This window comes from Embiotoca jacksoni, unplaced genomic scaffold (genome assembly GCF_022577435.1).
Source record: "Embiotoca jacksoni isolate LCO1_2020_lvr unplaced genomic scaffold, fEmbJac1.0.p SCAF_10, whole genome shotgun sequence".
Taxonomy (NCBI): Eukaryota; Metazoa; Chordata; class Actinopteri; family Embiotocidae; genus Embiotoca; species Embiotoca jacksoni.
The window spans coordinates 9727509-9753793 of NW_027185230.1; the positions used below are offsets into that span (position 1 = coordinate 9727509).

Here is a 26285-nt window from a genome sequence, read left to right on the forward strand (position 1 = left end):
GATTTCTAAATTAAGCTTCATGGTTGGGGAATTATTTGCGACGCTCCCTGATCGTTACTGATCATGTTGAGATGCTTCCGAACCGCAGGGGGTGTCATCAGGAGCAGAGTCAGACTTTACGGCTTTCTATATTTTCAGTAATGTTTAAACTGCTGATCCGAGCCTCAGGAGACTTCTTCACGCTCTGTATTAGTTTCTGAGTTCATGGAAAAATAAAAGAACATCTTTGTCATTTCTTGCTTTTGGAACATGAGTGTGTATTTTTTTCGGTGTATTTTTTAGAAGTTGAGAGACTTCCTGTTGTGCAGGAATGGAGCGCAGCACAGTGCCATGCACGGAGGACGAGGAAGAGATAACTTTTATCAGGAGGTATTCAAAGTTACGCCTCTTGATCAACATCAGCACCTGAGTTACACCCAGTTTTGTGAACATTAGTGAAGGTGATAAAAACACTCAGGAAACACGATAAAGAAAAATACTTCATTGAAATTATTACGTTTAATAAATGGCAGCTAAAATTTTAAACATGCAATCAAAAACTAAAACTAAATATTCCAGGATTTGGCCCAAGAAATGATTAAATCCCCCATCGTCCCATGTCTTGAATAGACTTTTTATAATTCACGATATTACAGAAACTATGATCAATGGGAGTCTTTTGTAAGTTACATTCTTTTTATTGACAAAAACTCAGACTTTGAGTCTCCAGAAGTTAAAACCAGATCACTTCTGTTCAGGAAAAGCTTACTATTACCGCTAAAGCGCTGTTGCACCTTCGTCAGGACAGGTAAGTGAGGTCAGGGCGGTCACTCACCGTAGTGCGGGATGATGGCCCAGGCCATGGCCGAGGCGTAGATCCCTCCGATCATCCAGAACATACAGAGCCAGCTCAGATGCTCTCCTCTCTTCTCCCGGGCCAACACCTCCGCGAAGTACGAGAACACGATCGGCACCGCTCCGCCGATCCTGCAGGTACATTTCACTGTGATGAGCTATGAGTGGTTCAGAAGTTCACGCTCATCGGTCATTCAGGGTTTCTTCATAAACTGCGAAGCTGATTCACACAGTTGATTCTGTGCTGTGAATAAATACTGAACCGTGTTGGACAGATGGCGTGTTAATATGCAGTGAGCCTTTGGAGCATCTATTGCTGCTTTATGTTGTGTAAAATAAACTTAGCATTTTGGCCAATATAATTGCTGATACAGATATACAGATATATATATATATATATATATATATATATATATATACAGATATATATATACAGATATTTTATCGACTGATAAAATCAGCTGGTAAATATATCAGTCGGGCTCAAAAAGGACACATTTTCTTGACAGTTGTGTGGTTTTACATTATGTTTTTATCACATATTATCACGTGACATTTTTGTGCTTTTTTTCATTTTACATTTATTTATGTTTATCTTTATGTTGATCATGAGCTAGCACCTGGTTAGCTCAGCATAAACACTGGTAGCAGAGGGAAACAGCTAGTTTGGGAAGGACCTCTTAATCTCATTACCTTCTGTTATCTTGTCTGTTTAATTTTTACAAAAGCTTCACATTTTTCATATTTAATGGTTAATACATTTTTTTTCCAAAATGCTGAACTATTCCTCAAAAATTCTGGTCTGGATTTTTAGCCGTGCACTAAGAGCTAATTTTTAAGAGCATGAGAAACACGGAGAGAGTGTGTGCAGCCGCAGTCGTCCTGCGTCTTAACAAAGATGTCAATATTACACAGTCCAGTGCATGTGGCTGCAGAGGGCCCAAACAAATCAATACTACACCTGGTTTGGTGGAATAATCAGAGTTTCCCTTGTTAGGACACCTGCTTCCAGAGTAATTTACATTTGTTTGACTTTAAAAGGGACAAATATACAATTTAGACAAAATAAACATTTTCTAAGATCTACAGTGTGTTTCCATATTTTATAACCCCATTTTGAGCAGTTGAAATCTTAAATCGGCAAGAATGGGACCATACTTCACTTTCACCATATCAACTCCAGAAACTGGTCTCCTCAGTTCCCGGACGTTTTTCAGAGTGTTGTTAAAACAACAGGTGATGCAACACAGCGGTAAACATGACCCTGTCCCAACTTTTTGGAGATGTGTTGCTGCCATCAAATTCAAAATAAGTATATATTTTTCATTAAACAATACAATTTTTCAGTTTCAACATTTTATGTTATCTTTGAAATATTTGTAATTAAATGCAAGTTTGTAAATCATCACATTCTGTTTTTATTCACATTTTACACAGCTGCACTACTGTTTTAGAAACAGGTTTGTATCATTAGGTGTTAAAAAGCTCAGTGAAACTTAATCCGTGTGATTTGACAAAATGGCACTTTGAATCTTTTTTTCCCTCCTTTCTTATTTGTTGAGGCGGCTTTTAGCAGAGAAGTTAATGAGGTAAAGAAAAGCTTAATGAAAGAAGCAGCATCAAGTCAATCAGATCGTATTTCTCCCAGAAAGAAACTAAAAAAGACGGAGAGCTCGACGTGCCTTCACAAATCTGTTCAGCGTTACAACCACGGCTCGAAACTGCACGCATCCGTTTGTTCAGGCAACATCTCCACAAAAATTTTCCACATCCCCGAAGGTACAGGTGCCATTAGAAATACCTTCCACACTATAAACCTGCCTCAGCAGACAGACTGAGAATTTAGGGCTGAAATAAAAGCTAAAGCTGATAATTAAAAATGCAAAGCCGTGAAGGTAGACACTGAGCTACAATGAGAAGCTTCCTGGTGTCTTATACAACTGTAATTAAACACAGGTGAGCTGAGGGAGAGTCAGGTATCCTGTGTGTCGTGTTGGTTTCTATGGAAACATGCTGTACACATTACACACACACATTAATAAATAAAATGTATGATTGTTTCTATGACTTTTTCTTGGTTAGTTGTTTTAAACCAATCACCAATCACAGCAGTCCCTTCTGATTATATTTGATATTAGGTCTCACCATAGACTTCAGTGATCATCAGAGCAACTACAGGTTCACACAGTAACCGGATGCCAGATCACTCAGATGGGAAGCGTGTGTCGTTTATCACACACGTGTGAAGCCCAGCAGACCACAGCAGCTCTAAACCTCGCTGATGTTCATTTCATGTGGAGGGATCGTGTCTGCAAGCGTCTTTGTTTTTGCAGAAACATCCCCCCTCTCCCTCGCTGACTCAGGGATGAGGATGGGCTGATGTCAGGATGTTACAATAACCTCCTGTCATGTGCTTTGACTTTGGAGGAGAAGAGGCAGCAGACGAACCAGATGAGGCTGGAGAGGGAACAATCCTCAGAGAGGGTCCACTGTTTCATATACAACCAGGAGGAAGAGGAGGAAAATACTGAAGATAGAGAGAGACAGGATGAACAGGAGGAGGAGGAGAAGAGGAAGAGAAAGAGAAAAAAAGAGGACGAAGAGGAGGATGAGGAGGAAAAAGGAGAAGAAGATGAAAAAGAAGAAGAGGAGGAAGAAGAAGACGATGTAGAAAAAAATTAAGCAAAGAACAGGAAGGAAAAGAAGAGGAAGAAGGAGATGCAAAAGGAGGAAGAAGGAGAAGAGGAAGAGGAAAAAGAGGTAGAAGAAAAGGAGGAAGAGGAAGACAAGTGAAAGGAGGAGACAGAAGAAGACAAAGAAGAATAAAAGGAGGAAGAGGACGAGAAAGAAGACGAAGAAGAAGTGGAGGAGGAAGACAAAAAGAAAGAGAAAGAGAAAGAGAAAGAAGAATACAAAGATGAAGACAAAGAAGAAGAAGAAGAAGAAGAAGAAGCAGCGATGAAGTGAACTCACCCAAAGCCGGACACCATGCGGCAGAGGAGGAACATGCCGTATCCTTGGACGAAGGAGGAGAGGAAGGCAAAGAAGCCGTTGACAGACATGGAGATGAGCAGACACTGTTTCCGGCCCAACTTGTCTGACAGACCGCCCCAGAAGAAAGCTCCGAACATCATCCCCAGGTACACGATGCTTCCTGCAGAGGGACAGGAAGGGACAGACAGAGATGTGAATGATCCCAATCAAACGTGTACTGCTGAATAAAACACATCTCACACTTTTACACTCGTTCATGTAACACACACACACACACACACACACACAGCAGCAGCATCTTCTCCTGAGAGGTCCTGGAAGATGTCCGTCTGTATAAATGCAGTTCAGCATAGATGAGTTGAACTTGAGCTGCGAGTCCCGTCTACAACACTGCACATCAACTCTGCACCGAAGGTTTAGGATTTACTCTCTAATGATGCTCAGAGTGTCTGACTCCAGACGAACTCTCCAGACCGCCGCAGCCAGGATGAAGATCGGATAACAAACATGTTGTCACTGCAGCGCATCATAAAACAGATGGAGTTACTACAGTTGCTGGTCGATGAACACAATGAGCTTCACGGGCTTCTGTGTGTTTGTTTTTATTCTTTCTATTGACAGGTCGCCCGTCTGAAACGGTCATGTGACGTCTTTAGAGATCTCGGGGTTTACACTCCACGTCAAATGTTTAATTTCCGGACTTTTTCTGACTAAAAAGCTGAAATTTGATGAACTACAATAAACAGAAAAAACAGGCTGCTGTTCTAAGCAGCCAAGAAACAGACACATTATTTTATTGCCATCAATTTTCCAAAACACACAACTACTGTAGGTTTTGTGCACCGTATAAACACACTGACCCTCCTGCAAAAAAAACGTGTGCAAAAGTTTTTTTCAAATGGGAACAGTATGCTCTTTATCATTCACTCTCTCCTTGTAGATCTGTTTAGAAACTTTACATTCAGCTTTTCCGTCAGTCTTTAAATTCTTCAAGTTGTAGCCAAATCTCTTAAAAATCGCAATTTTTCTGCATGTTTGCCTTCATAATCAGCTACAAGAAAATGCACATCTTTATTGAAGTGCTTGTGACTTGTTGACGGATGGAAATGAGAAAAAAAAAAATCTCTTCTAAAATCACTGAAACTACATGGAAAATAGTATATTTTGATAAATGACAACTAAAATTTAAACATGCAAACAAAATTCCCTGATATTCCAGGACTTTGGACCATAAAATAATGGAATCCCCTGACTAGAAAAGAGTTTTTAAAACACTCCCTGACTGGTGGGAAACCTGTGATCACTGCTGTAAACCGATTATCTTTCATGATATGATGAAGCTTTCATTCTCTCTGGATGAAATGACTGTCTGGTGACTGATACTCTACTTAAAGAGTCTGTGGGACACACAGAGCAGTCGTTGACCTCGCAGGCCTGCTTCTAAACCAGCTGTTCATCTCTTACTGCTGCTCCTCTGCTGGAAATTTGGGGTAATTTCTCTTCCTGTGCTGAAGAACATGCAGCATGAAGGAGGTGGAGGTGGAGGTGGTGGTGGGCAGTGCGAGGGTTGTCAGGCCAGTAAATAATCCACTTTTCTACCTACGTGCTAATAAAAATGCTAATGCATGTGGAGGGGGGTGTGTGCAATTGTTTGACGAGGCGGCACCAGAAAGGAAGCCGGCTCTGTCCCCCCACCTCCCTCGCTGTGTTTGTGGTGATGGGACAGATACGCCGGGAGAAGAGCGTCTTATCGAGCTGCACAGACATGATGCTGGGAGCCGGTGATTCATTACAGGTGACAGCCGCTGGAGCTCCGCACCGCTGCTGCAGAGGAGCATCTCCTCCAGGCTGCAGGGCGGAAAGAGGACGCTACACAAAATATCACAAAAGCGCTGCATCCTGCACAAACCGGGGACGTCTTTTGATTTGTGTAGCTACATCTGAACGCGTGTAGCCGAGGAGATGCTATCTGGAAAACAGCAGCTCATTTGTTTTATGGCTCTCCTCACACTGGGTATCTGTAATAAAGGGGGAGGTGGGAGACGGGGTTGATGGGGCGTCCGAGGCGCAGTATGAATGCCTCTGAGATTGGATTGGTGATTTTCTGCTCGGTTCAATCTCAGGTCAGACCTTGAGGGCCTTTATGGAAATTAGCGAAGGTCAGTTAAAAGCGCTGGACAACAGACAACAGTTTTAGGGAAGAGTTTGTTAAAGGCAACACAAAAAACAGCTGCGTATCTGATGTCCACCACCACCACCACAATTCAATTAAAAAAAAAAACAGGATTTAAAGGTGCAATCAACATGAAAACTGTATGTGTGACTGCGTATGGAACAGTACATGTACGTGCACAAAACACGTCTGTAGTGAAGTAGTAAGGCAGAAGTGATCATATTTGGACAACTAGGGGAGAATCCACAGACTGTATATAAAAGTGTTCGTAGCTTCAGGTCCAAAAAATGAGGTCGATGCAGAAGTGTCTTAAGCTGCAATACCACCGAGTGCCACTGGAGGTTGGCTCCAAAAAGCTTCCGGCTCCATAGACTCCCATTCAACTTCTCTCATCAAATACAAAGTCAATAAAATGTCTCCACCAGTTATCTCGGTGTTGTTAGCTAAAGTCACTCCTTCTTATTAGTTTTCTGGAGGTCCATCTGAAAATAATCTGTCATTAATTAGAAAATAAGCTAAAAAAAAATACCTGTTTTTGGGGGCGTATCTGTTTGATTGACAGGCCTGTGGTGCAGTCAGGTTACAGCTATCGGTGCGCGGGACGTAGTATTGTCAGGTTTGCAATCAGATCAGTCAGATCCACTGCTGGCTCCTCCCCCAGCTCATCTAAATATGGTCACTTCCTGCTCCAAACCGCTCCGAACTAGCAAGATGGTGACGGACAGAATCTGAAGTGGAGGCTTCATAACGTTCACAAACCAACGGGCGACGTCACTAATGGTTGCTGCTTGGGTGGATCTGATGGACAACGTGAGGACACAATGCCCCGCCCACTTATACCATAAACCTGACTGCACCACAGGCCTATCAATCAAACAGACCCGCCCCCAGACATATCTGTTTGAGTCCTAATATCTGATTAATGCTGGAATTATTCACAGAAGGACCAAAACACAGATCAGTAGGAGGGAGTTTATCTAATGACACCATGACGACTTGTGGAAAACATTTACTGAGCCCTCCCCTGGTGGTCCTCAGCTGTACTGCACTTTAAGGCTCTTTTCAGACCCGGATGCGACCTACACTTTTATATACAGACTGTGTTTACACCTGCTTGTTGTCAAGTAACTAGTGTTGAGGTAACTTCACGTTAATATCAGTACAAAGTAAAACATTTAGTAAAGTTGTCCTGAGCCCACCTGAGCTGTTAATCTGTTCCTTAAGATACAGCAGACAGTCTGCTCTCTTTAACGGTACACTGTGCAGCTCCTCTCTGCCCCCACAGGGATTACTTCAGCCAACTCTTAAACTGTCTTCACTCGTCTCCACGGACGCTGCTTTTTTTTTTCTTTCTGTTGTAATTAGCTCTTATGTGTGAGTGTAATTCTCTCCTGACACCTTTCTGCTCTGTTTTCTCTCCTCGTCGCCATGCAGCGTCCCGGCACGGATGAGAGGAGAGCGCCGGCACACAGGCAGCAACAGCAGCAGCAGCAGAAGGAGAAGGAGAAGAAGAAGGAGAAGAAGAAGAAGAAGAAGGAGAAGACTTGTTTCCCAGAGGGCCATCTGTGATTGACAGGTGGGTTTCAACAGAAGTGAGACAGACAAGGGTTGGCAGGGAGGGAGGAGGAGAGGAGGAATGGAGAAAAGGAGGGGGAGGAGGAGGAGAAAAGGAGGAAAGGAGGAGAGGAGGAGAGGAGGAGAAAAGGAGGAAAGGTGGAGAGGAGGAGACAAGGAAAGGAGGAAAGGAGAAAGGGAGGAAAGGAGGGGAGGAGGAGAGGACCCCCGTGGGAGAGAAGCACATTCCTCAGGTATTAATTACATCGACACCTGCTGATCTGTTTCTGCAAATGTGGAGTTTATTCAAAATAAAGAGTAATCACTTAAATCACACACCAATTTGAACCTATAGAGCCAAAGAATGTTAAATTCTTTGAATGTTAAATAATTTAAATTAAATTAAAAAAAAAAAATTGCAATTCTTTGAATGTTAAATCAATTTAAATTGAATTAAAGAATGTTAAATTCTTTGACTCTAATCAGCACGTCAGGATCAGTTTTCAAGATGTGTTCAGGATCAGTCGGAATTTTTGTGTTTATGCAGAATACGATTTTTCGTCTGAGCTGGAGGAAACAGAAACATCACTGAGCCTCTTTTTCTTCTTATTAAAGGAACAATGACACATTTTTAGTGAATTTTAGAACAACAATCTTTCATTCTTACATGTCAGATTTAGCTACAGTGTGAAACAAGGATTACTCAGAGCTGGAGGAATTCTGGTGATAGAATATTGTGATTTAAAAAAAATATTATTTTCAAATAAAATCGAATCAATACTTGCCGATGAAGTAAAAATTATATTTGAAATTATTTCAAGTGGGAGTGATTTTTATCTTTCATTAGTCTATGGAACTAAATGTGCCTAAGCTTCTTTTTCTTCCTTCAATAGTGCTGTTATAGAGTAAATTCTGCCCCCGTGAGCTCTCTGCCTGGAGAGTAACAGGGTGAACGGCTCTTTGTTGTGAAGAAGAGATGATGGTAGGAAGTGTTGTTGTCCCTGCATTTCTAATGATCTCACCTCTAGCTGCAGCAGAGCCTATTTATCACCACGCTGTGTTGATTAGCTTCAGCTGTCGAAGGTGTTTGTGATCGTGTAACCGCGACACACAGAGCTGCTTGACCTCAGAAAATATCAGCATCAGTTACACTGACTCCTCCAGGCTGACACTGCTTCAGACACACACCTTCACCCGCTGATACACCTGCAGCAGGGCTCCATCGGAGACGGCACACATCACACCAAACACCCTCCAAATGATAACTGTGGTGCAGGAGAACACCCGCAGACAAATTAACAGCCATATGTGCTGGTGGTGAAGGAGGACGAGGAGGAAGAAGAGGAGGAAGAGGAGGAGGAAGTGTATGAAAGCAGCCCTCCCTCCCTCCCTCCCTTCTCTCTGGGGAGCTACGTGAGCCAGTCTACCATGGCTAAACTGCAGTGAAGCACAATGCTGCAGAGATTAACTCCAGACCGGATCTTCAGATCTCTGAGTCACACAGAGACACTGGGAGACACAGAGAGACACTCTGAGAGACACTTTGAGAGGTACTCTGAGAGACACTGAGAGAGACAGAGAGACAGTTTTAGAGACACAGTGAGAGAGTTTCAGAGAAACAGAGACACTGAGAGACACAGAGACAGTTTTAGAGACAGAGAGACACCGAGAAAGACACAGAGACACAGAGAGACACCGAGAAAGACATAGAGACACAGAGAGACAGTTTTAGAGACACCGAGAGAGTTTCAGAGAGGATTACATCAGGAGGATAACAGAGAGGACAGACGAGAGCAGTGAGAAGAAAAGCAGGAACATCGCTGATCTGGATGTTTTTATATTATAAAGAAGAAATTAAAATGTTGAAGGAAGGAGAGAGTTGGGATTACAGACAGAGATACTGATGATGGAGGATAATGAATCAATGAACAAGATATGTTGTAAGATATATTATAAGATATATATTGAATAAATGGAAACAGAGAAGTCATGTACAGTAAAAATGTAAAATGTTCTATTTTTGGACTATTTTATTTCCTTTTGTTGTGTATTTTATCATAAAGGAAACACCTTTATTTACAGCAGTACTTATCGAACCAATTAAATTAATTAATAAGCTTCAAAAAGACATGTTTTTTGTTTTTGAGCACACCTCACTTTTTTTAATTTGAATTATATGTACAACTGATTGCGACACCTGGAGTTCTTCTGATGAAGACTGTTTGAAAGTTTGCGCTGTTATCACCATGGTAACACTTATCAGCCCCCCCCCCCATGCCGACAGCCTGCTGCTGCTGCTGCTTTCGAGTGTGTCCACTCAGAACAGCTCAGCACTCGTGTCCTGAGACGTAGTCAGAAAACTCTTCACATATAGTAGCGGTTTCAAGAATACATGTCTCAAATTCATCAATTTTGTCCCGAGACGATGAGATGAGATGATGTCTCTGATGTTTACTGTTCTGAAGTCCTTCATCCAGCAGCAGGCGGCTAGAAAAACCCGTTTAGACCTGATCAATATCTATTTTAGTCTGAAGCTGTGATGTAACATCCTGTCAGAGCCTCCAGGTTTTGGAACGAGCAGCCGGAGGAAAAAAGGTCTGCAGAGTCGCTGAAATCTTTGAAATCTCCTCTTAAAATACACTTTTGATTTTAGTGATTCACTCTTGTTTCTTTTATACCCTGTTTTAATTTGTTTTATGGTTGTTTTAAATCATCATTGTGTTGTTGGATTGTTTGAATTCACAGGTTGTTGTTTTTTTGTTTTGATTATTAAGAATTACTATATGCAAAGCACTTTGTAAGTTTAGAAAGTTTTAGTTTAGAAAATATATTATTATTATGATTACTTTACAGTATGCAATCCAGCAAAATAAACCTGATCTCATGACAGCTCTAATAACTTCCTTTATAACTTGAATTCAGCTGGTTGCGTTTACGTGAATGTTCCGTCAGTTTTTTGCAGAAGGAATCATGCATGTCAATGAATTAAACAGTAATTATAATGATGGTAATAAGTCCCTTAATGTTGAAAACATGAAGTCTTGCGGTGCATTTTCAGCTACACACCATCTCTCTATCATCCCCTCTAATGTTGTTATTTCTCTCACACCCGACGTCCACTGAAGACGCTCTCATTGACCACTTCAAGAGTCGCCGACCTTCACCGAGCACCCCTGATAAAAACACCAATTAGTTCTATTGTGTGAGCTTTCCTCTTTAAAGTAAATCCACAGTGAGCGTCGACACGCGTCCTGGAGTGATGCGGCGTGTGAGCGAGTTGTTAGAATGACTCATTGGTGCTATTCTTTCCCTCCCGTCTCCCACTGAGAGATGAGTCAGAATACAGGAGGAATCTGGGTGAAGAATAAAACCCCACATTCCTAATGTGACACGAGGAGAGGCGACTGCCGGTCTTTGGAAGAGACTGAAACTTTCATTTAACAACACTCACGAACGCAAGACGCTGAGATGAAAGAAAACACGGCTGGTGCTATTTTTATTTGCTGTTTTATACATCTCTGAGGGAAATAAGAAAAATAATCACACACGTTCGAAACGCGCGCAACACTTGTGTGGGAGAGACCTCCAGTTTAACACACCTCCTACTCATGGATCCAAATACCTGATGCCATGACAACCCGCCGCCAGCTCCAAAAGCAACGGGATTTTGGCTGCAAAGTGTCACCGACCGCTACTCTCTCGGTGCTGCATGTCATCAACAACACAAATCATTAGCAGGAAACTACGTCCATCTACACCCAGAAATTCCTGTACCTGTTTCACTTCCTTCTCTCTGCAGCGGTCAGAAAGCCTCTCCGTGTCTGCAGAGCCGGATGGATTTCAGACGGCTCACTGTGCCTCTCTGAACTCAGGAGGCTCTCTGTCACTTCTCCTCCAGATATTCAGGAGCTCCACGGTGTGACAGTCAAAATATTCTCAGCCCGAAATCAAAATCTGAACCCGTTCACGGGCAGACTGGGAACAAGCTGAAGGGCTTCAAGCTTTGTGAATCAATATATGAACACAAGTACTGCTGTTTTCCATCATGTTTTGTTTGCTTGAATATTCTGTATTCATATTAAACTGTCTTTCCTTTAAATTTGAAGCTCGCAGCTCAGTTGCCTTTTTAAAGCCCATGAAATGTGATTTGTATTCACATATATAAAAGTATATTGTTTATATGTGATATATTTCTTACTAAATAAGCAATAATCAAAGTTTAACACAAAAAAATCTCACCGTGGTGACTGTGGTTGGTGCTAGATTGGATCATCCGGAGGGACCCACGCTCTAACCTCTACGCTGCTCTGATTGGTTGTTTCACCGTCAATGAACTGGTCCCTAAACCAATTGGCAACCTGTGGGGATGAAAACTGAACACTACTGTATGTGGAAAAAACTGCAGTTCTTCGAATGCTCCCGCAACATAACAACCAATCACAGGATGAGAAACCCTCCTGCTGATCCAATCTGACACCAGCAAGCTACTCTTGCTATTGTTACCAAGCCAACGTTGCCGTTAGTTATAATCTTTTCCTAAAGCAAACCTCGTGGTTTTCGTTGGGCGTCTTACTGTTCCCGTCCAGCAGAGGCCAAACGTGACCCTGACACGGTTCCCTCTGGTGGACTGATGGGTGCATGACATGCTTTGGTTTCACACTGGGCCTTATCATTTGTATCACCTTACCGAGCCATCCGGCACCGGAGTTGGGGACGCACATGTCCGTCTCGGCGCTGGGCAGGACGAAGCCCACCACAAACACCTCCACGCCGTCGGACATGAGCGCCAGCCCGAGGACGAAGAAGAGCTGCCACTGGAACCTCCCGTGGCCGCACTCCTGCATGATGAGCTCGTACTGCTGCGCCAGCTCCTCCTCGTCCGCCTGCCGCTCGTTCTCCAGCTCCTTGCGGCTCTTCACGCTGTCGGAGACCGGCTCGCCCAGAGCCACCTGACCGTCCCGCTTTTTCCCGTCGCCGTGGGCGGGGACGCCCTGGTACTCCCCCTCGTAGATCTCGTCTTCGTCGTCGTGGCCCTCCGTGGCGTCGCTGGAGGCTCCGTCCTCGTCGTTGGCGGCGTTGTCGGGATAGTGACCGTCCTGCTGGTTGTAGTTGTTGTAGTTCTCCTCTTCATCCTCGTTCTGGAAGCGGTTGTAGCTGCGACGGGTGGAGTACTCATCTGAGGCACGATCAGAAGCTTTGCTGAAGTTTTTGGCAGCTTGCCTCTTGGCTTCCTTGGCGATGTCCTTGGCACCTTTGACCAAGGAAGTCCTGTTGTTATGCGCCTCCTCCATCTTGGCTCGAGGACCGCTGGCACCGAATGTCTTTTAATTCAGCTCCGTTGCACTTTTTACGCCACCAGGCGCAACAAATATCAGCTACCTGTTTTTATTTTCTTCTGATCTTCTTTTCCCCGACAGAGGATGACTTGAGGCAGTTTATTGCCACTGATGAGCCAGCAGGCTGCCAGGAAACTAATGACTACGTAATGATGTCCAACTCCATTGGATGGAAGCAACCAGACAGTCCTGAAATGGAGACAGTAGATCTCAGAGTGGAGAGATCCTCCGTCCTGTCAGGGTTCAGCGGAGGAGACCGTCAGCCTGCAGGGACACACAGAGAGAAGTAAGTTTAACTTGATTAAAAGATGTCTGTCAGTGGTTACAGACTTTATATTTCTCCGCAGACAGAGAAGAAGTCCAGAAGAACATTTTTACACAGAGGAAGCCGAACTTCCCACCGGACCTGACAGAAACTGCAGTCTGCTAATGAAGTGGAAATTTTGCACTAAGAGGGGAATAAGGAAAGAAAATGATTCAGAGAGAACAAACTGCATTGTTATCACATAAAACTCAAAACTGAAAATACCATTAATAATTTCAGGCTTTTTTTAAATATGAAAAACGTCAGTTTGATATGAAAAGCACAAATACTTGCATCACATTCTGCAAATATTTCCACAGCAGGACTACAGATATATTTTTTTGACCTTCAAAAAGCAGTTAGTTATAAATATGGCTATATTATATGAACGTAAATAGATTTGGGCAAAATTATAGAGCGCTATCAATTAAATACAATTCAGCAAAAGCTACAAGTTGCATCGCCACAGCTTTGACCAAGAATCAACAAAAGCTTACGATGAGTCTGATTAATTCCACAAAAGAAAGGTTTACTGCAGAGCTCATATATTTGGATGTATGTGCAATGAATCTTTGGTGGCCATGTTTTCTGTCAGAGCTGAATCTTTTCTGGTTCATGTTCCCAGGCTGGAAGTACATGTCAGCCTGTATGACGGCGCCGCCCCCCCCGGGGCTCTCCCTGCTATCATACTGGCATGGCCTCTCGGTGGACCTGTCAATACACCAGGCTGAGCCGCCAGCAGTCAGCGTGTCCAAACACTGCTGCAGGAGAACCACCGGCGAGCTTTTCTACTGCAAAGCCCTTCAGCACCACCGAACCACTGACAGAGTTCAGACTGAACAAATACAATTATGCTGAACATTTTCATGGTTATCCACGTGACAAGAAAAGACTGTTTATCAGACCGCAGACTGAATATAAAAGTGGTCGTAGCTTTAGGTCTGAAAAATGAGGTCGATGCAGAAGTGCCTTAAGCTGCAATACCACTGAGTTCCACTAGAGGTTGGCTCTTGAGTTTTCTGGAGGTCCATCTGAAAATAATCTGTCATTAATTAGAAAATAAGCTTCAAAAAGATGGGGTTTTTTTGGGGGGGGGTGTCTGTTTGATTGACAGGCCTGTGGTGCAGTCAGGTTACAGCTATCGGTGGGCGGGACGTGGCATCGTCAGGTTTCCAATCAGATCAGTCAGATCCACTGCTGGCTCCTCCCCTAGCTCGTCCAAATATGGTCACTTCCTGCTCCAAACCGATCCGAACTCGCAAGATCTAACAAACTTGTTAACAAACTAACAAAATCTGAACTGGAGGCTTCATAAGCTCGTCCAAATATGGTCACTTCTGGCTCTGAAAAACCAAGATGGCGACGACCAAAAAAACAGCAGCTCTCAAACAAAAGATGCCATTTAGTTTGGTATTAATATATTTTAGCTGATGTTAAATCCTCCATAATTAATTAAAATAAACTGCTTATCACATTTTAACCTCAGTGTTGACCTAAAGAAGATCTGCTGTCATTAGCATCTGCTTATCAAAATCACCGACGCCAGCGCCAGACAACCTGTGAAATGATTCATATAGAGCAGACTGACATGCTCAGCATAGTTCTCATGGGGTTCAATCGTTAATTTGTTTAGCATTATAGTGCCTCGTTGTCCGTAGTGGTACAGTAAGATGATACAACAGCCGCACGGTCATCAGATATGATTGTGTCTTATCAGCGAATAAAAACAGAAACTTCCTGGTTTCTATAGTAGCCTGAACATGCTTCTCTGTTTTGCATCTGCAGTCTGTGGAGCGGACGGCACACGCTGAGTCACTAAGTCTGGGTTAAGTGCCCAAACAGACCGTGGCAGGTTGATGTATGGTGTTTCTGCTCACCTTTGCTCTGCAGGATTAGATAAAACATCAGCCGGGATCCGTCATTTGAACGTAGGCGCCGGGGGCTCCGCGGCGACGTAGAGCAGCCCGGGAGATTTTGGTGCAATGCAGCAGTCAAACGAAGCCGGAAAAAGTGCCCTAACTAACTTTGCACACAGCCGGATGATGAGAAACGACCCCCCCCCCCCTCCCCTCCCTCCCTCCCTCCCTCCTCCCCGTGGCCATGAAGGCATCTGTGCAGCAGGCCGAAGAGGAAAGTCGTACAGTTGTGTGGCTTCAGGACGATAAGATTAAATTTACTCTGCATCCACTAGTCCTACAGTCAAAGTAAGTCGGTAGAGAACGTAACGTGAAGTCGAAACTGAGGAATGCTGCAGGTTTTTATTCTCAGTATTTATGTAAAACATCAGCTGTTTGAGGGTTGGGATGTGTGTACACTATAAAATGTCACCCCTGAAAGTCAGCGTTTAACGCGGGACTGCCACGTCACTTTTACATTTGGGTTTGTGAACGAATAAAACAATCCAAATTCAGCATGTTAATAAGTCGGCATTAGAGATGTGGGTGGATGTGCTTTTGAACTTTGAAAGCAAGGAAAGCAAGAGTCTTTATGCTAAGCTAAACTAGCTGGAGATCAATACAGTAGTTACACAGACAGGAAAGTGGTGTCACCCACTCATCTAGCACAAGAGAATTTAATTGCCTAAAATGTCGAACTATTCCTTTAACCGTAACTACAACGTGTCCCCGACCGTTACTGATTTTTTTTAAATATTTTTTTGGTCTAAACTTTGTATGAAGTGCAATCAAAAAAGTTCAAAGTATTCCAAGTGAAGTCGCTTGATCAACATCTAAGCATCTGTCTTACGTGCTTTTTTGTGAACAGAGGCAAGTGCACATTCGCAATTCCATCCAGGACCTGAAACTTGAGCAGAAAGCACACATCAAATTTTAGGTAACGTGTTTGGGGAACAGACGGAAGCCAACTTCAGCGAGTGGGAGTGGTGTGCAGCTACGACTGTGTTGTTGAAGGTGAGAAAATCGCCCGTGAGCAGAGGCGTTGTCATGTTGGAGAAGCATGTTGCCATGGCTCCACAGTTCAGGTGGTTCACAGAGAATGTTTTTTCCTCAGAAGGTCACAGCAGAACTCGGTGTTGACGGTCTGACAAGCAGCTAACAAAGAGCTAATTCTGTTCAAAACTAACTAATCGCAAGTCATCAACCAGTTAACGATGCTAACAACCAGCTAATTTACAGGAACAGGAACTGCCGCCGCACTTTTTAATTCCACCTCTCAGGTAATTTTTTTTTTTTTTTTAAGGCGCTGCTAAACTACATATATTGCTGTTTAGGCAGGATCACTTGTTAAAATATATGTTTTTAAAAAGGTGGTTCGTGTTGATACGATATCACTGAGTTGTATATGCACACACAGCAATGTTCGTTACTAAAGCTTCAGGCGCTGTTCTTCTTTATTGCTGAACATCGCCGGAACAGAACCGTTTTCTGTGTATATAAGCACATTCCTCTTCGCCAACTTCCTCCAACTCATTTTGGGTGACGCAGCTCCTCCGACTGTGCGCCTGATGTCTGAGACTGAAGGTTGAACTCTCGTGATCAACCTCATGATACGCTCTGAGACCTTCTGCTCCAAACGGCCAAGAAGAAAACAGCCAATCAACTCGCTGCCCTGCGACGCTCACAGAACTCTTTATAATGGAGGGAAAATGAATAATGGTGCATAACACACAGCCAGGTCTGCGTATAGTGTGATCCCTTGGTGTCCATTCCTTCCCCTCTCTCTCTCTCTCTCTCTACGACTGTCAATCTGTCTCTCTTCCTGTGCGTCTCCGTCCTCTTCGTCTCTCTCATCCAACAATTTCAAAGTCGTGGTCCCGATGGCGGTGCAGAATATGAAAGATGTGGCTCTTCTGTTGACATTTCATTATTCATGACAGGATAACCGTTCTCCTCCGTATGCAAATGGACATTAATGCTGACATTTGGAAGCCTTTGAGTGCAGTTGAAGCTGAAGAGATTATTCTTAGAAGTCCGGTCCAAATGTCCAGGAACTAGGGAACCAATGTGACATTTCATTTCCCGACAAAACCTCCATCTGACGTCAGGAATCGCATACGGTTAAACAGGAAGTCACCTCAACCTTGGCCTCACCCTCCATAACCGGGCAGGCTAATATTGTTTATGGCCTCTTTTTATGTCTTTTTTGCCCCGCCCCTCTTCGTTCCTCCTGCTGTGATTGAGGTTATTATTACAGCACCTTTATGCGGCGATTTATAGAAATCAGCAAAATTCCAGCGAGCTCTGAATCAGCAGTCCACGGAGGGAGAAGAAATGATTTCCTTGCAGTCGTGCTGTCATGGCCCGCTGACGCCGTCCGGCCACATTCATTAATCACTCACACACACACGCACGCACACACACACACACACACACACACACACACACACACACACACACACACACACACACACACACACACACACACACACACACGAGAAAACATGCAATACGGTCGCACACACTCTGCAGGTGCTGTGGGACCCTGGGAGGCGGACTCAGACCGCGCCGGGCGAAGCGACCAAATCATTTTCCTGTCGGACAATGTTGGTATCCTAAAAGCTTTTTCTAAATGTAAAAAAAAAAAAATAACATTTTGATGTGGAGATCTTAGAAACACGAGCGACCCAGATAGGATCCTGGATCTGCATGCGACACACTGGTTGACAGTGTGTAAATGGAAGTGGTGTGTGCAGAGCCCTCCAGGCTTTCTGCGGTGCCCACAGATGGCTGCAGTGAACGTTTGCTCATGCACATCATGTGAATAAAAGTACACGCCGAGCAGTGCAGATGCTACACAAGAGAGTTTTAAGAGTTTAACAGAAATAACACAAAAGCTCCGACGCAGTTAAACACTCGTATACAATCTGAGACATTCGATCAGCTCCGTGTCTGTCAAAGTCAGACGTTCATTCGAATTCGCTGTCTTTAAAAGACGGAAAGAACAACAATCACGGTCATTCATATCTTTATAATCGATTTAAGTTGGTGATTTTAATAAATATGTAAAAAAAAAAGAAAAAAGACCTACAAATGAATCAAGCTGCAGCAGCTTTTCTTTCTTTTATTCATTTCTACTCATCTAACAACATTTTCTTAGCTCTTTAAGACTCCTAAAAAGTAGATATTTTGCCAACAATAAAAATTATAATGCAGTTAAGGTGCATGTAACAAAGCAAAAGCCTCATAACTGTTAAATAAAAAAAGAAAAGAACATTATTTATACTGTAATAACTTTTTGTGGTTGTAAATCTTATCAGTGAATTATAAAACATTGTGCAGCTTTTTGGTGCAGACGCATGCATCCACTGTATAATTCAAACTGGACTTTTCCGGATCAGGTGCACTTGTACCAGAAGCAACCCGCCAACACCAACGCAGCCCCTTTCATTTATAAAGGGAGCTGCTGCACAGGCTGCATGTAACTGTCTTTAATTCAAATTTATATAATGATGCCCTTATTAAAAATGTATAATTCTAAAAATACACTTCCTTTCATCACACAGATAAGTTCCTGACTTTAGGGGTTTTATCAGCCCTGAAAAAAAAAATCCCCAAACTGTGACCTTGTCTGCTGCATTAGCCAATAACAAATCAGGATACTGGACGTAAAACACAACTCTTACAGACAAGAAAACTAAATCTTATCCATGTTTGCAGTTACATTCATGGAAAACTTCCTTATCATCAGTGGATACAAATTTATCTTTATCCCAAGTTGACTGCAAACATCAAACATCAAACAACATCAAGAATGTAGCTTTGAAGATGTTAAAACTAACATTTTGACCAACATGGGAGATAAAAGGCGAGCAAATCAGTGACTGCAGAGGTCACAGATGGGGATTTTACAGCAGAGCACACAGAGCCAAAGCCTTTTAAAAATAACTAAACACTTGCGGGCAAACTCAAGGTGATGTCTTTGAGGAAAAGCTTGATCAGAATCCCAAAGCTGCTAAAACTACAAAACTTGCAGCCGCCGGAAACACGTGCTCCGATTCTGCAGAGGGAGAATCAGCGTGATGAACAGGCACTTTAAAACACGCAGCCTCGGGAGGCCGCTGAAGCAGTGCGACTGCCGGGGGAGCAGCGGAGGGGATGTTCAGACGAAAAGCAATGAACGCGCACGACGTTACACATCTGCATCGTGCCTCGCAGCTCGGAGACCCACGGAGCACAAAGGAAGAGCGGAAACACACGAATTCATAAACGCACTGATGCGCTGATACTGACGCAGAGGGAACTACTGAACACCACAGGGCTCAGCGTGGAATCTCCTCCTGACGCGTGTGCGCATGCGCTGATTGCTTGTATATAATGATGGCTGTGAGGGTTTAGTGACTGCTGGAGCTTGGCCAGCTGCTGTGGGGGTCCCCGTGTGGAGGACCGAATCGCGATGCAGACTTTGTGTGCGCGCGTGTGTGTGTGTGTGTGTGTGTGTGTGTGTGTGTGTGTGTGTGTGTGTGTGTGTGTGTGTGATTGATCGGTGCAATGTTAAAAGCAGAACAATGATTTTCTGTATTCTTATATTGTGTTAGTATTCATTAGTCTATATCACCATGATTTGGCCTCGACCAAAATGAGAATAAACTAAATAAGCTTTATTTATTTTACCAATAAATTTGGAATGTGCTTATTTCCTGAAGATTAATACCTCTCGTGTGCACTAAATATGAATCTACGAAGAGCAGCTGGTTAGATTAGCTGAGCATAAAGACTGGAATCGATAAGTTAGCTAGCTTGGTTCATTCTTAAAGTATCCAAAAACCTACAAACACCACTAAAAGTTTGTTCACGCACGCTGTAAAATCACCCGTTAGTTGCTGTTTTGAAGCCACCACTCTGACATTTTGACCATCGCCATCTTGTTTTTTGTTTTTGGAGCCATGAATGACCATATTTGGACGAGCTGGGGGAGGAGCGAGCGGTGGATCTGACTGATCTGATTGGAAACCTGACGATACTACACGCCGCCCACCGAAAGCTGCAACCTCACATCGTGACTTTTGGAGGGGAACTCCTCACGGTGTTCCCATTGAAACTTCATGTGCACTTTCTTTATCGGAGCAGCTGCTCGTCTGAATATGTCGATGATGCTGCTGACCGGCTTTTGTGTTCAGTTTTCTATACTGGAGATGAAACGGAGATTACACACAATAGAAACTGAACACCTGGATCGTCATCTAAACCAAACACCGAGGTACATGGGCACAAGGCAAACATCCATTTACTGACTTTACTGGCTATCTATTGATATTTATCCAGTCAGAGCAAACACCTGGTCACAATTTCCAGAAGGCTGAATGGGATGTTTCAGGAAAGCTTCATCATCAGTCACTTCCTCCTCTTTGTTCCTTTACTACTGCAGCCTGAACACAGCAGGCTCCGGGGGGTGGGGTGGGGTGGGGTAGGGGGACACACCACGAAGCAACATCAATCACCACCGAGTCTTTTTTTGACGCACGTCGCGTCCCCGTAATTAGATTTGGGTTTGTCCTGGCTGCCTGGGAATCAATCCTCACGGCGCGGGCGGTACAGTGAGCCGATCAACATCACGCCGCATCGCGCGCTGACTCCTGAGTTTAACGGATGGAGCTGCTCTCCCTCTCCGCGCTGCACCTACTGCAGACCCCCCCCCCCCCCCCCCCTCTCTCTCTCTCTCTCTCTCTCTCTCTGCTTGCACGTGCGCGCGCGGCGGACGGGGAAGCTCGGGGTTGCCTCGGCGTGCGTGCACCGACTCATCTTCCTACGACCATTGATCACGTCAGGATGGCAGCACGCGGCGGCGCCCCCCCCCCCCCTTTTCCCTCCCCACCGACACACACGTATGATGTGAAAAGTAGCCTGTAGCTGCAGCCCCGGTTTTAATGCAGCATTTCATAAAAAAAAAAAAACTTTACCAGAATAACAAACGTAGAAAATGTTCTGATTAATAGACGTGAATTCTGATCAAATACAGTTCGCGTGCCGCTTGGAATTTTCTAATTGCAAAGCCAACTTAATGATGCTCGTGCTGCACAACTTAAAAAGTTCCCCCAACTTCCCCGTCGATCACGCGCACAGTTTACTGCGGTTTTAATCTGCAGGTGAACTCTCTCCGTGTTGCATATTCAGTGACCAATAAAAAAAAAAACAGGATCTACACTGAAGCGTGGTGCAGCAGGAGACGAAGTAACAGTTGGGCACATTTTAACATGGGAAAAAAAAAAAAAGAGCCACTTACAATCCAGAGAGGACCAGATGCATCGCAGCGAGCTCGGTGAGAGTGAAGTGTCCGTCCGTCCGTCCCCCCGGTTCCCCGGTTCCCCTGTTCCCCTCTACACAGCCTCAGTGGGCATCGCGCCGAGATTTCTTCTCTGGTCTCCTCCGATGCAGCGGTTTCTCTGCAGCAGTCCAAGAAAGCCGAGAGCTGACGGGAGGTGGGAAGCGTGAGTGCGATGGAGAGTGGGTGGGGGTCGGGGGGGTCGGGGGGGTGGAGAGAGAGAGAGAGAGAGAGAGAGAGAGAGAGGGAGGGGGAGGGGGGGGCAGGGAGGAGTATATAGCCAGACTGAGATCAATAGTAGGTCTGCCTCATATACGAACAACAGCGAGCGTTTCCGTTGAATACGGCACAGCAGTATCTGGCAGGGGCTCGGTGATGCGGGGAGGCTGCCGAGTTTGGAGGCACGACGGCAACAAAGGCTGAGGGAGGAGATGTGGCTCCCGGGAGCAAGTTTACAAGAGAGCTGCTGCATCTGATACTTCATCTGAAAAAAAAAAAAAAAAAAAAAAAAGTACCAGGATTCAAATTTAATTGCACTCTCTATCATTTTACGGATTTTAGCACTTTAAATGACACTAAATGAGCCTTTTAAATGTTCCTCTGCAAGATTATAAGGGGCTTCTTATAGGGCTGCAAGTAAGGTTCATTTTAATCATTCATTAATCCGCCAAGACCTTTTTCAATTATAGTTATTTGGTCTATAAAACACACAAAAATCCTATCCTGCTTTCAAAAGGCCTCGATGGAACCTCCAATAGAAACCAGGATATTGTGGCATGTAAATTCCTTTTTTAGGTTTCTGATTATTCTCAGTACTGAACATAGAGGTTGAAATGGTGAGTAAAGTCAACACGGGTGATTAGAAATCTGAATGCTGTTTGAATTATCTATACAAGGATTTTAGTGTTCAAAAACACAATCTCTTACGCATCTGAAAGCACTCAGAGGTGTTTCTTCTACAGCCTCTGTTGGTGTGTTATGACCTGTAACAACCACAGACTGAATATAAAAGTGTTCGTAGCTTCAGGTCCAAAAAATGAGGCCGATGCATAAGTGCCTTAAACTGCAATACCACAGAGTGCCACTGGAGGCTGGGTCCAAAAAGCCTACGGCTCCATGGACTCCCATTCAACTTCTCATCAAATACAAAGTCAATAAAATGTCTCCACCAGTTATCTCTGTGTTTTTAGCTAAAGTCACTCCTTCTTATTAGTTTTCTGGAGGTCCATCTGAAAATAATCTGTCATTAATTAGAAAATAAGCTTAAAAAGTCTGGTTTTTGTCTGTTTGATTGACAGGACTGTGGTGCAGTCAGGTTACAGCTATCGGTGGGCAGGACGTAGTATCATCAGGTTTCCAAACAGATCAGTCAGATCCACCGCTGGCTCCTCCCCCAACTCGTCCAAATACGGTCATTCCTGCTCCAAACCGCTCCGAACTAGCAAGATGGTGACGGACAGAATCTGAACTGGAGGCTTCATAACGTTCACAAACCAACGGGTGACGTCACCGCTGGTTGCTGCTTGGCAGCAGCATGTTCTTCTTCTCATCGTGTTGTTTAATGGCGGCTCAACAAGAAAGAACGAGTCGCGTGTACTAATAGATTTTTTATATTTGAACGGCTATTTGAATATTAAAAAATCAGGACCAATAATTGGTAAACTGCAAATCCAAAGTGGAAATGCTCAGCCTTTGTGTTGACTGCTTATTTCGTTCATGATGCATCTTCTAGCGGATACAAAACAGCACATGGACATGTCAACAAGGTTAAAAAGTATTTCTATTGGCAGAGGTTAAAACCTGTCCAATGTGAGTCCCATTTCAAGTTCCAGTTTTAAGACAGTCAATAATTTGCTTTTAAATATATTCATGTTCAATTTCTTGAATAATATACAGACACAGCAATGAGGAAATATAAAAAAAAAATAAAAAGCTTGCTAGCTGCTAAAATAAAAAAAAAAAATCCCTCCTTTCTTTCCTTTTTAGCCCTTAATTACAAACTATTACTTAAACATTGTGTCTATGTATATATCATATATGTGTGTACATGTCTGCAGTGTTTTTTAAAAGTGTCTTTGTACTTGTTCCTTTTGGAGAGTGTCAGTGACTCATGACTCCGAGAAAAAAAAAAAAAAAGGTTGGAGGCTAAAAGAGTTGAATACGAGCGTCTGGGCAGGGAGCAGCAGCGGTCCCCGAGAACCCGTCCTATTCTGCATGGCTGGAGAAGGGCTATTATGAAGTCCAATGAATGAGCACTCCTCTCCTCCGCTCTCACAAATAACCATCACGGGAGAAATCTCAATGAGCGAGGAAGGAAGCCTGGAAGGACGGTCCTCTTACTCATTCAAATAAAAATGCAGATTTTCATTTCTATACAACAGCTGTTGTTTAATGTGAGGGTGGAGATGAATAAAAGCACGCACGCACGCACACACGCACACACACACACACACACACACACACACACACACAAGTTTCAAGGAAGCCACATGCAAAACACAGAGGCACTCGACTGCCACTAATCTGCTCCTGCAGTAACATATTAGGATTTCTAATCCTGATCTGAACACCGACTCGAACAGTCTCATAAGACTATCATCTCTCCTTTTCCTCGATCATCCCTTTTCATGAACCTTCACCCGCAGCCTTTGATCAATCATAAAATATGCTCATCTGCAGGATGCAAGTAGGTGAGTGGGCGGACGCCGGGAGTACAGAGGAGACACAGTGAAAGAGCTCAGAGGAAGAGAGCTCTGCGTTATCTATGCTAAAACAAAAAACACTACCATTGTAGGAGCTACGGTTTGAAATAAATACTTAACTTTAACAACATCACAATGTACTGTAGCCACGCCCACTGGTCACTGATTGGCCCTTTGCAGTGACCGAGTGCAGACTAAGAAAACAAGGTTTCCAGATTCTTAATCGCAGTAAAGATGGAAGCTGTGATGACCAGGCCCACAGAGCCCGGCTAAACAAAATTAGCAAAAGAGGAAATTATCTCTTGGTGCAAATCACAGCCTGCACATTGAAATGATGTCCAACCGACCTCCGAATCACCCAACATGTGACTCCAAGGCTGCTCAGGAAGGACGCTATCGAGCTGCACCATGAAAGCACTTGGATCCAAAGTTTTTGGTCCCTGCACATCTCCACAAGTAACGCATCACGCCACACACAACCATCACACGTACATTTGGTCTTCGATATGTAATGCTTTTGTAACTGTAAAAAAATGACCTGCTTCACTGTGAATAAATAAAGAATAAATTATCAAATGTGCGTCTCTGCATCTGTGTGGCAACTGACCGTCACACAAACTCTCATTTATACAGAAACTAAATGTGCACATAACTCTCTACTAAACATCCTCTTCACTATGTTTTGCAATCTTCTCCAAACCTCTCAATGGTACAGCCTTCGGGGAGAACACTTCACTAATACGCTGCAAAATTGTTTTCAGCAATTTAGTTGGATGTGTGATACGGAGTTTAATTGATTTCTAATTATTCGCCTTGGTGGGCGCATAATTTCATGCGTAAAAAACAAAGGGGGTTGTTAGCAAGGTCTGCTTTAGGATGCATCAGGACGCACTGCTTTGTTTCCACTGTAATTACACACTCCACTCATCTTCATGCTCATACTTTGCGCGCGCGCACACACACACACACACACACACACACACACACACACACACACACACACACACACACACACAAACACACCTTTGATAATGCATTTGGAGAGGTAGTTAATTACTTGTTTTTGCCACAACTTCCAAACCACTGAGTAAGTACTTTGGAACAAAACTGACTGATTCATACAAAGTCAGGGACAAATTATGTTCCAATCACGAGACTTTACTTTGAATCATTTTGAAATCATTTATTCGAGTTTTGCTTTGATTATATCAACAAGGAACGAAGAATTTCATTCATAAATCAACATCAGTAATTTTAACCCTCCACACACACAGAAAGGATGCAGCTTGTTCAGTCTGGGCTCATCTCTGGCCTCTGTTTCCACCCTCTCATAAAAGAGCCGGTGAGGTTGCGATACCACCGAGTGATGTTGAGCAGCAAGAGAAATGGCCTCTGGAATATCCAGCAGGGTTAAACCAAGGTTAATTACATTTCTTAACACAGGGGGGTAAAGGGTTGCAGAGGAGGAGGAGGAGGAGGAGGAGACAGCAGGAGGAAGAGAGGAGGGGAATCAGCTCGGAGGGGCGGCAACATACAAAGAGATGGACTTGATCTCACTTCCCTGATGTACATGCAAATTAACATGTACATCATGTAAATAAACAAGTAAATAAGCACCGAGAACCAATCGGCAGCCAGCAGTGACGTCACCTGTTGGTTTGTGAACATTAGTTCAGTCCAGTTCAGAGTTTGTCCGTCACCATCTTGCTAGTTCGGAGCGGTTTGGAGCAGGAAGTGACCATATTTGGACAAGCTGGGGGATTGGACAAGCTGCATTGGCCTCGTTTTTCAGACCCGTAAGCTACGTCCATTTTTATTTACATCCTAACCCTAAAACAAGTACAGAAATAGGAGGACACAAGTCAAAGCAACTGGTGTCTAACAAAAAGATACGTCTTTGATTACTCTAGCCTAATTTGAATGTGCTGTCTATTAGAAATTTATGATGTATTTCACGTTTGTTTATGTCTGAATACAGTTCTGTGAGTTTGTAATTCGCAACCTGAACCGCCAGGACCCGGACATGACAGTTTATTTTATCACTCCAGCAGCTTTGAGAGGGTCGGGCTCTGCGCTGCGGTGGATAAATGAACAATGCGAGCGGGGTGAGTTTACAGGTAAATATCTCCTGCTTTCTGTACAGCTGAAAGTGCTGCTGTGTTACACTTTAA

The 26285-nt window shown here is 43.7% G+C and overlaps 1 protein-coding gene across 1 annotated transcript in view; it reads right to left on the reverse strand.

Moving 5' to 3' along the window:
* Nucleotides 1-21698, reverse strand: part of LOC138207659 (synaptic vesicle glycoprotein 2C-like) — a 33993-nt gene extending 12295 nt beyond the window's left edge. Inside the window, exons 1-4 of the mRNA XM_069165051.1 lie at nt 21374-21698; nt 12243-13155; nt 3808-3988; nt 815-966 (exon numbers count right to left, since the gene is read on the reverse strand). Coding sequence (XP_069021152.1) covers nt 815-966; nt 3808-3988; nt 12243-12846 — 937 coding nt within the window. The 5' untranslated portion in view covers nt 12847-13155; nt 21374-21698. The remainder of the gene's footprint in view (nt 1-814; nt 967-3807; nt 3989-12242; nt 13156-21373) is intronic.
* Nucleotides 21699-26285: the final 4587 nt, after the last annotated feature.